Raw genomic sequence first — 10,036 nt, 5'->3', positions numbered from 1 at the left:
GTATGGAATGAATTTATGGATAGAGCCCTTGTCTTGCACTGCACCGGAGACCCCCTGGGCCACTTTGATTTTGTCTGTCTCACTGCATGAAAGCACATATCAAGGATATTTGTGAAGCAGAGAAGCCCCAAAAGCTTGATCTGCTGCCCCAAAGCACCATCTCTGACCTGAAATACCGATTCTGGCTGCCCAAGTTCTTGTCCATGGCATCTAGGGAGCCCATGCCGCGGTATTTCTTCAGCCTGATGCCATCCGAGAAGAAGTACTCGCCTGGGGCCTCCGTGGTGGCAGCCAGGAGAGAGCCCATCATCACTGGCACGAGATATCACCAGGAACAGCACATCAGCAGCAGTGGTGGCAAAATCCCTCAGGGTCGCTGGGCACAGCATTGGCTGCAGCTCCCATGCCTCCAGCAGGTAAATGCCCTCATGCCCAGTGTGATGCCCTATGGAAACACTTCCTAGGAGACTCCTACAATGGTGCTCACCTGTGGAGGCCCCAAGTGCCAGCGCCTTGGCGATGTGCCCAACCGTCTGGATCCCTCCGTCGGCAATCACAGGGACACCGAACCTCCTGGCATACTCGGACACCTTGTACACCGCGGTGGCCTGGGGACGGCCGCACGCCAGCACTGCGGGACAGAGCACACACAGGATGAGCTCCACACAGCAGCACATCCCTGTCCAAGCAGGCCCTTTCAGGCTTCCAGCACACACATGCTCCAGCACTCAGAACACACAAATCCCTGGATGCTCCTTCCCTAGGCTGAATTGCAAGAGAAGCAGATGCCCGGGAGATGCCTGCTGAGACGTCCTCACAGCCCTTAGCTCCAAGAAGCTGAGTGACCTTGGGACTGGGGTCTTTGATCAGATGCTTGAGATCACACGAGACTTGTGGCTCATCCTGGTGCACAGCAGATGTGTGGGGAGCTTGGGAAGGAAATAAAGCAAACTCCAAAAGCCCCTCTCCAAAGCATCTCTGGCATGTAGCCATGTCCCACTGCTTGCTCTCTCCTGGAGCTGCCAGACCCCTTGTCCATGTACCCAGCATCTGTATGATGTGTCTCTTGAATGGAAAGGCAGTTGGCTGGGAGAGAGCTGGTATGCTTGTATATGGTATAGATATAAATATATCTATACATACAGGTCTGCATACACACACAAACACACATGCAGCAGTGGAAAAGGAAACGGGCAGAATGGTTTGGTAATAATTTATGTTCCTGCCCTGCAATATAGCAAGGATTCCATCAGGTTTAGGTGTCCCATGGGGAGGGAGTTACCAGCTTTGGATTTACTTGTTCTTCCCAGTTAGTAGCAGTTAAGAGGCTTCCCATTATGTGAGGAAAACCAGCACAAGGCATGTTTTGTAACACATTTGTCAGCCACAGGCATGCAAGAACACTGAGATAAGCTTTTCTCAGGGAGACTTCCCTTCCCCATGATCAGCTGGAAGACTTTTCTCCAGTCATGGTTAGTCCCATAAACTGGGTAAGATTAAGGGCATGCAGTATTAGTACTTTGGAGTGTGAACTCCAGGTGTGGTTCAGCCTGCACGGCAGCAGTGCTGGCAGCACGTCCCTGGCAGAGGCGTGCTGGGGCCAGGATGCTGCAGTTCCTCTGCTCCCAGCACTCAGCAGCAGCTGCTGAGGGAGGGAAGCCAGACTCCAGGCTGAGATTGTTAAAGAACTGAATTTAATCAGACCCCAGCATTCAGCTCGGGCTCAGCCAGCCAGGGAGAGGCTGCCAGCTTTATCATCAATGCCCTTAAAGAGATGGTCTCGCACAGTTCCGCACTGCTGAAGGCCACACTGCAGCTGCAAAACACTGCCACGGAAGAGCTCTGTGGAGAGAAACACCCATTTCTGGAGGTCTTGAGTCCAGGGTCTATGGGATCGTGCTATAGACAGTGCAGGGCCTGCAGAAACCTCTCAAGCGCAACCACAGAGACCAGCCCTTTTAAAGCACAGCTTGGCTCAGGGCCCCTGGGAGCATCGCACCTCTCCGACTGTCCCAGTGCCCAGTGCCACAGCCCCGGAGTGCAGGCTTCCCAAGCAGGGTTCTGAGCACACACACATCACACAGTCAGGGTGAGGGTTTGTCCCTTTTAGTGCATTGGCAAAGGGTGGCCCTACAAAATCATCTGCTAGAGAAAACCTTCCAGGATCTGCAAAAGTAAACCTCTCCCTTTGAGGTGTGTCACAACTAGGAGAAAGGACAAAGCCTAAGGCTTGCCTTGCAGGGGCTGCTTGATCTGGTAGCATCAGAGCAGAGAACACTGCACCTTGTGCTGGGCAGGCAAGAGCCCCTTCTCTCCAGACTTGGTGGGGAAAGATGGGACACAGCTGCCAAGGTGGCCATGCACGGTGAAGTCCCTCCATAACTCAGGAGAGCCAGCTTCATGGGAAGCTTGGCCAGTGCACAACTTCCCCAGAACTAGGGTTACATTTTGAGCACGATTGAGGACTGCTCAGGGATCACCTCCCAGTACTGGATCAGCAGGAGCATGCCTGGCTAGGAATCCAGAAAGTGCAGTCAGAAAGCCCAGTCAGGCTCCTAACTGGATTTTGGAGTGGAGAGGACAGGCCTGAGTTCCCTCAGCTTGGACACTTCAGATTCTGCTTTACAAAATCAGAAAGGCTTCTCAGATTTCATTTCAGATTCAAAACCAGTATCCAAAGCCACAAAACCCCAAGTGCATCTACAGCTAAATTATTCTCAAACAAGCAGTAGGGCCATGTGCAGCCAAATCAGGGTCCTGCTTCAAGACACATAATTAGGGTTGGGAACAGGGCAAGTGACTTACTATAGGTGCCCGTGACAGTAGAAGGGCATTTGGGGCTGTGGGACTTTAGGTCTGGAGGGATCTTTGGAGCAGCTAAACGAAAACAAACACACACATTTTAGAGACAGAAGAACAGCAGCAGAACAAAGGACCCCAGAAGTGACCTGCTACTGGGCAGAGCATACGGTGTGGGACAGAGCTGACTTTGCAGACCCTTCCTAGCCTAAGCCAAGCCAGAGGCCAGATCCCAGGCAGCCAGGCCTGCCTATGCACAGCACATGCTCGCCCTACCCCAGCAGCCAGCCAGAGAGGTGGCACCTACCCCAAAAAGACAGAGTTCTTGCCCTTAACAGGGCCAAAAACCTGGGGAGCTGCAGGCAAGAGTTCTGCAACCACATCTCCTGTGAAGCACCATGCTCTACCTCTGCTCTGCTCCTTTGCCAAAACCAGCACCCAACCCTATCTCCTGGGGCAGCTGGAGGAACCACCGGGACATTCACCTCGCTGCAGATCAGAGCGTGCCTTTGCCTCGGAGCCTGGGTAGGACATGTGTGTCCTGGTTCTGTTCTGGCTATGGAAGTGTCAGCCCAACGATACTACCCCCCTCCTTAGAAAGCTGACCTGAGACAGACTGCCCTGACTGGGAATCCCCTGCAGCCAGGCAAAGCGGGAATGCAGCACAGGTCCAGGGCTGCTCACAGGCTCCATGCTGGAAAGGGCAAAGCTAATGCAGCATCTTCAGCCAGCAGCTGCTCACTTGCTGCCTCCTGTGGCACAGACCAAGGACGAAAGCAGAGAGAGGACGTGCTTGTGGACTGCAGCACCTTCCTGCACCACCTCTCTGTACCCCACCAGAGGTTCAACACTCAAGGACTGAGTCTGTCCTCACGATAGACTTTCTTCAGGCCCTAGGGGATGCCCCTCTTGCCTTTTAACTAAGGGTGACAGTCTCTGCCTCACACAAGCTCTGTCTAACTGCAGAGACAAAAGCAAGAAATCCCATTTTGGCCTGGAAATTGCAAAGGCACCGAGCCCAGATCAATATTCAAGCATCACGCACACTGCTGCCAGAAGGGAAAATGGACAGGCCAGTGCACTTCACCGATCAGCACTCGGGATCCAGTAACCCCCTCTCCCTGCAGAGCTGCCCGCCAGCCCCATCCCACACTGAGCCAGCAGCTCCCCTCAGGCAAAGCCGCCATCTGCCACACCGGCTCTACTCAGTCTCGGTCAGTACTGGGAAATGCCTTTGCTGCTGCTGCCACCCCAAAGGTTGGAAGTCCTGGACAAAGCGGGTGGAAGGCGTCTTGCTGGTCTTGCTGTTGGACACTGCCCTCACAACGGGAGAATTCCATCCCAGCCATGCTGCTTTTCAGCACGGAATTTCTACTAATAGGTGTCTTCAGCCTATTTAGGAAGCAGCTGATCTCTCTTACCTTCCTGTGTGATGCAGATGGAACCACTGCCCATTCCGACCCTCAGGGCATCAACCCCCGCGTCAATGAGGTTCTTGGCCTGAGCAGCAGTCACCACTGTGGGGAGCAGAAATCGGTTTGAAAACAGACAAGCACATTTGCAAACAACACTTCTCTGCCCTGGAGGTTCCCCTCAAGGCCTCCAACATCCCCTGCCCAGAGCAACAGCCTGTGCCAGAGCCAGGCCTGTCTGGGAGGAGCAGTAAGTTTCTGCCCCAACTGTCCCCAGTGGGTGAGGTGACACTGCCCCCTTAGGCTATTCTGCAACACACTTCCACCCAAAGGCTGAGGCAGCAGAAGTCACAGCATGGTCCCAAGCACTCTCTGGGCCACACGAGGTAGGGAGGGCAGAGTACAGGGTAACAGCAACATCAGGTAAAGACAAGGACCACTGGACTCTGCTGTCAAAAGGCAGGGAAAATTGCCATTAGATTTCCACATCAAGCAATATTCATTATTATGCAAAATTTTAAACTGGTGTGTAAAATAAGCTAATGTGTAATGTGCTACAGAGGACTGTAGCACACTGTGCTGCAGAACAAAGGTTTCCAAGTATCTGCAGCTATAAGGTACTGCCCTGTGTCTACAGTGGTCTTGCTCCATTCCACAAGCCAGAGGAAACCATTTTAAGTTCATAGACATTTACCAAGATGACCATTCCATTCATATCCCTGCAGCTCCCTCTGTGTCTAAGAAACAAACGTCATTTAAAGACAAGCAGAGTCTTCAACACACGCCTACCATTTCCTCCAATAACTTGTAGGTTGGGATATTTCTCCTTAATGTACTTTATCATATTGATCTGGAAGATGGAGTTCCCCTGAGAGGAATCCTGCAACAGAAAGAAAATCAGTTTCAACCAGAATTTCTGCAGATTACAAATGCAGCTTCAGAAAAGCTTCAGATCTTCACTCTGCTTGCTGGGGTCTCTGCTAAGCTGGGTAAATGGGCAAAATGACTCCCCACATTGGGCATAGAACCCCAGGAGAAGCTGCTGCCTAGACAGGAATGTACCTTTCCAGTACAGTTTATTGTAAAGTCAGTTTATTGTAAAGTCTTCAGTAATATCCTTCATGTTTAATCCTGTAGCTTCTACAAACTACAAGCAGAACATCTGGCTGTGGATAAGAACCATCTGGCTCTACCAGCAGGACACTGTCAGTCCTGTCTCAAACTACAGGTGAAATGGAGAATATTCCTTGTGAAACCCAAGAGGGCTGGAGAGGGGATACACCTCCCCACTGTGCAGCAGAGCAGCTCGAATACCAGATGCTGAGCACTGAGTACTCAGGCCCTGCCAGCCTCCGTGACCCAGTCAAATCGTGTCTGTTAAACATTTCCCACTGCTCAGCCATGCCCTCAGAGCACACCGGACGCACAGGATCACGATCGATGAGAAAACCATGTGCAAATACAGGCAGTGACAACTGTGCCTGAAAGTTTACAGGCCAGAAAGGGAAACCAGCAGAGCAACTCTGGGCTCACCGATCACTCCTGAACATCAGTAAGAGAGTAACACAGTAACAAACACCAAAGGGATAAAGGGAAACTGTAAGAAGCCGAGCATTCAAAATTAGTCAGGAATATCAGAGAGGCTGGTGGCAGAGTGCAAGAGGTATTTGTAGATGATTCTGTATTAACCGACAGTGTTTCTCTTCTCAGCTTTCAGGGCTTCAGTGCACCCTACAAACTCCCTCCAGGTCGCATAAGTCTCCAGGCAAGAGGAAACCCTGCAATTTGGCAATTCTAACCTGAACAAGACTGAGAGGTCAACAAACTGCTATATTCTAACACGTAAAGGCCTCTGACAAAGACAGCGAGTGCCACACTGCTGCCACACTGTCAGAGACATTCATCCAGCCCGGGGACTCACCCCCAGTGTCCCAGGCGGACACAATGCCCATGGGTGCCCCATGGGTGCTCACCAGCACGACAGCGTCCACGCCAGCCAGCACCAGCAGGTCCAGCCGGTACTTGTCATCCTCGTGGGTCCCGATAGCGGCACCACAGAGCAGCTGCTTCTTGGAGTCCTTAGAAGCCAGAGGATAGTCCCTGTTCTTCTTGAGATCAGTGCGGGCAATGATAGCCACCAACTCATCATCTTCATTAACAATTGGCAGCTTGCCTGGAAACCGACAGGAAGAACATTATTGCAGATTTCTGCAGGAGACAGACGTTAGCTCAGAGCAGTGCAGCAGACCAGGAGCAGTGGGCAGGCAGAAACTGCCAAAAGATGGAGACTCAGAGGTGTGTTACCAAATCTTGACTGGCCATGGATGCCAGCAGCCCTGGCTCAAGAAACAGATAAAGGAGTTTGCAGGATTGGAGAAGAACTCAGTATTTTTACATTAACCATAGATAAAGTGTGTATTTTTAAATAATTAGACACACAATACCCTATTAAAAATCAAACTAATAAACCCTAAGAGAGCAGAACTGAGTGCTGAAATGTGAAGGCCAGGAGAGAAAATCAAAGACAGTGGATGGACAGCCAAATACTGGGCTGCCAAGAATCCCTCAACTCCAAACACATTTGAGATGAAGGCATGTGAACTCTGTACCCTGGCAGAGGGCTGCAGGGATTCTCTTCACTATCCTCTCCCATGCTTCACCCGTGCAGGGACTGTGTGCACACATTCACCCACTGCTGCCCCAGCCTAGCGCTTCCACAGCTCTCTCTTGTGCCCCAGATGGCCACAGGTACCTTTTTTACTCCTTTGCAGAATTTCATTTGCTTCTTTCAACATTACGCCAGCTGGGGCCACAACAAGATCCTCCCGCTTTGTCATAATCTAGTGGGTGGGAGAAGATAAAAAGTTACAAGAACTCCTTCACACTGATCTGAAAATATCAAACCCCCCCTGCCCACGTGAAACGCTCTGCAGCAGCCATGCAGGAGTGCTCCACAAAGAGTCCACAGCACAGCAACACGCCTCCAGAAACACACAGGAAAAGCCTCCAGTGTGCTGTCCCCATGTGAGCACTGGCATCAGGCCCCAAGCCCATTAGTGCACTGAAAACAGGAGATGGCAGAAGGCCTCAGGAAGACAAGTGAAAGTACCTAGAAACAAGGGACAACTCTCAGATGACCCTTATTTGGGACATCACCCTAACAGCCCTCCCTTTTAACTGAAGCACACGCAAATAAGGGCTGGAGACACCTTCAGAGTCTCATGCTGTTGTGGCAGAAATGGTGCCCTCGATCTCGTTTTCAGGCAGCATTTCCAGTGCACAGGCCCTGGAAGGGCTCTGCCCAGAATAACCCACTGCTGCTGCTGGTAAGGTCAGTGGGGCAAAGGAGTTGCATCAATCCAAATATGCTCACCCACGCTCACTCTGACAAACATGCACCAAAACACGGTGGAAAACAAAGGGCAGTGCTGGACAGTGGGCAACAGGGGAACATCTGACCTAGTATGGTGGCTTTCACCACAACAGTGGTCTCCCACTGGGAGAGCAGCCCAGAGAGATAATGAAATCTCCCTCCTTGGAGATTTAGACACAGCCCCACAAAACCTGCTCCAGCGGAACGTGCCTCGAGCAGGTGGCTTGACAAGAGACTTCCAAGTCCCTTTCCAACCACAGCATTCTGTGATCACCAGGTCCCCATGAAAGGTTATTTGAGAAGGCTGGGCAAAGCTAAAAGGGAACACTCTGTAACCCTTCAGGAAGGTAGATCAGTTGCGCACAAAGAAAAGAGGGAACATTTTAGTTATTTATACTGTAAGAACAGACATTTTGCATCGGGAAAGAGGCTGACCATGCCTGCATCTACCCAAAATGCTGTGACAGAACCCACATCTCGGGAGAAGCTAATCCACACTTCCTAAGTCTCTGGGATTCATGTGCTTCCTATGCTACAGGAAACCCATGTGTTTAAGTGGATGGCAATGAATGGCTCAGTAAGATGATTGCTGGACTGCCAGTGGAGAGAAGATTGAGGAAACCATGCGTTCCCCTGGCCTTGCCTGGTGACAGGGACAAGCAGCAGACACTGACAGCAGCAAGTCTCCTGCTCTGCAGTGCTGAATGACCCATGTAAAGGATGAGGGAAGATTCTTATCTGGCTCCTCTGAAGGGGCAGCATTGCTTTAAAGGGCCGTGTGCACTTTTATAACCTACTCCTGGTTTAAGGCTTTCGTATCAGGTATTTGTAGCCGATTTCAAACCAAACAGGGATCAGCATGTGACATCAGGTTTGGTCAGCAAGAGCTAAAAATATTTGTGAGTCAAGAGCAAAGCGTGGCCAAGAGGCACTGGGGGTGTAACCTGACAGCGCCGCAGATCTCCAGTTACACAGCTTGTGTAACAGGGATCACAGAGAACATTCTCCTGCGTGAGGGGAGCCTGACAGCAAAGCATTATGAAGGCCAAACTGCCAGACTGCAAGTTCAGGGGGTTCTTTGAAAGAGCAAGTAACCCAGATGAGGCATATAGGGAAGGACAGCCCAGAAAAGGAAGATCAGCACTTAGAGGGTTTGTTGGGCAGAGTACAGCTGCTACAGAGCTGACCAGTGCCAGCGTATGGCACTACAGCAGCAGCCAGGAACACCAACAACTAATTAGTGAAGCAGAGGAAAGCTTCCACAGCACTGAAAGATAACCCCCATGACTCATACAAACTGCATGGTCTGCACTGCAGGAGTCGCTCAGAGAGTGCAAATGAACAAGACACTCTTCCCTGGAAATACACTCACAGACAGATCTGCAGAGCTAAGCTGGAGCTGCTCCCTCCCACTGGCAGAACACCCTCACAGCCACTCGCTCACCCTTCTCCTTATCACAAGCCACATGGCTTCCTAACATAGTGCTCATACCCATCAGGTACTCACAAGCCCTTCTCACCTCACCAAGGGGCAGGTCATGCTCTGACTCTTTCAGGAAATCAATATCTCTGGACGAGATGATCCCAACCAGCTTGCCCCCCATCTTCCCATTGTCCGTGATGGGAATCCCACAAAATCCATGACGAGCTTTTGCTTCAAACACATCTCGTACTCGGTCATTGGGGCTCAGCACCACGGGGTCTGTGATGAATCCTTGCTCGTATTTCTGAAAGGAAGCAGATCCAGCAGCCAGGCTGAGCAGCACTGCCAGGCCAGACAGGAGCGAGGCACATGACCATGGGTTACTGCAGCCACTCACACGGGTCTGCAACCACCCAGCCCAGCCACATGCTCACCAACAGGACGACTCTCAAACCAGAAACAAGTCTCACCTAAATATTAAAATCCAAGTGTCTCCAGGCTAACCTCCTCCCTGAAACGATGGGGAATATTCCCACACCAGGAGGACTCAAGTCCCAGGCTGCCCATAGAAAGTGCCTGGCACACAAGAGGGCTGTGCCTGCAAACCCTGGCAGCACTACAGCTCTGAAACACCAAGATCGGGCACAAGTCAGCAGTCTCCTCATGCAGCTCATTCAGCGAGGCCAGACCCGTTGCCTACCTCCACGGAGGACCCTGTGCCAGCACGGTTTGGTGCTGCCGTTCCAGCCACTCACCTTCACCTTCCGCACTTCGTTGGCCTGGAATTCCGGGGTGCAGTTGTGGTGGATGAACCCAATTCCCCCGGTCAGCTGGGGACACAAAGGCGGCCGTGAGTCACTGCAGACACTGCCCTGCGCTGCACCAATGGAGCCCTCGGGCCCGGCCTCGCCCCGAAGGGACCCCCGGGCAGGCACACCGGTGCCTCAGGCAGCGTTTCCTGCCCCGCCAGCTCGGTGAGGGCGGCACACGGGACCCGCCCGCGGGGCGGCACTCACCGCCCTGGCGATG

General features: G+C 52.0%; 1 protein-coding gene across 1 annotated transcript in view; it reads right to left on the bottom strand.

Moving 5' to 3' along the window:
* Positions 1 to 10,035, bottom strand: part of IMPDH2 (inosine monophosphate dehydrogenase 2) — a gene marked incomplete at its 5' end in the record, with an annotated part of 11,129 nt that extends 1,094 nt beyond the window's left edge. Inside the window, 11 exons of the mRNA XM_017732318.1 lie at positions 1 to 82; positions 168 to 312; positions 488 to 631; positions 2,806 to 2,877; positions 4,221 to 4,316; positions 5,001 to 5,091; positions 6,185 to 6,384; positions 6,964 to 7,051; positions 9,105 to 9,311; positions 9,763 to 9,837; positions 10,024 to 10,035. Coding sequence (XP_017587807.1) covers positions 1 to 82; positions 168 to 312; positions 488 to 631; positions 2,806 to 2,877; positions 4,221 to 4,316; positions 5,001 to 5,091; positions 6,185 to 6,384; positions 6,964 to 7,051; positions 9,105 to 9,311; positions 9,763 to 9,837; positions 10,024 to 10,035 — 1,212 coding nt within the window. The remainder of the gene's footprint in view (positions 83 to 167; positions 313 to 487; positions 632 to 2,805; positions 2,878 to 4,220; positions 4,317 to 5,000; positions 5,092 to 6,184; positions 6,385 to 6,963; positions 7,052 to 9,104; positions 9,312 to 9,762; positions 9,838 to 10,023) is intronic.
* Position 10,036: the final 1 nt, after the last annotated feature.

Source organism: Corvus brachyrhynchos, unplaced genomic scaffold, assembly GCF_000691975.1.
Source record: "Corvus brachyrhynchos isolate BGI_N302 unplaced genomic scaffold, ASM69197v1 scaffold4, whole genome shotgun sequence".
Classification (NCBI taxonomy): Eukaryota; Metazoa; Chordata; class Aves; order Passeriformes; family Corvidae; genus Corvus; species Corvus brachyrhynchos.
The sequence above is the reverse complement of the archived record's forward strand: the minus strand, read 5'-3'. Positions and strand labels throughout refer to the sequence as shown.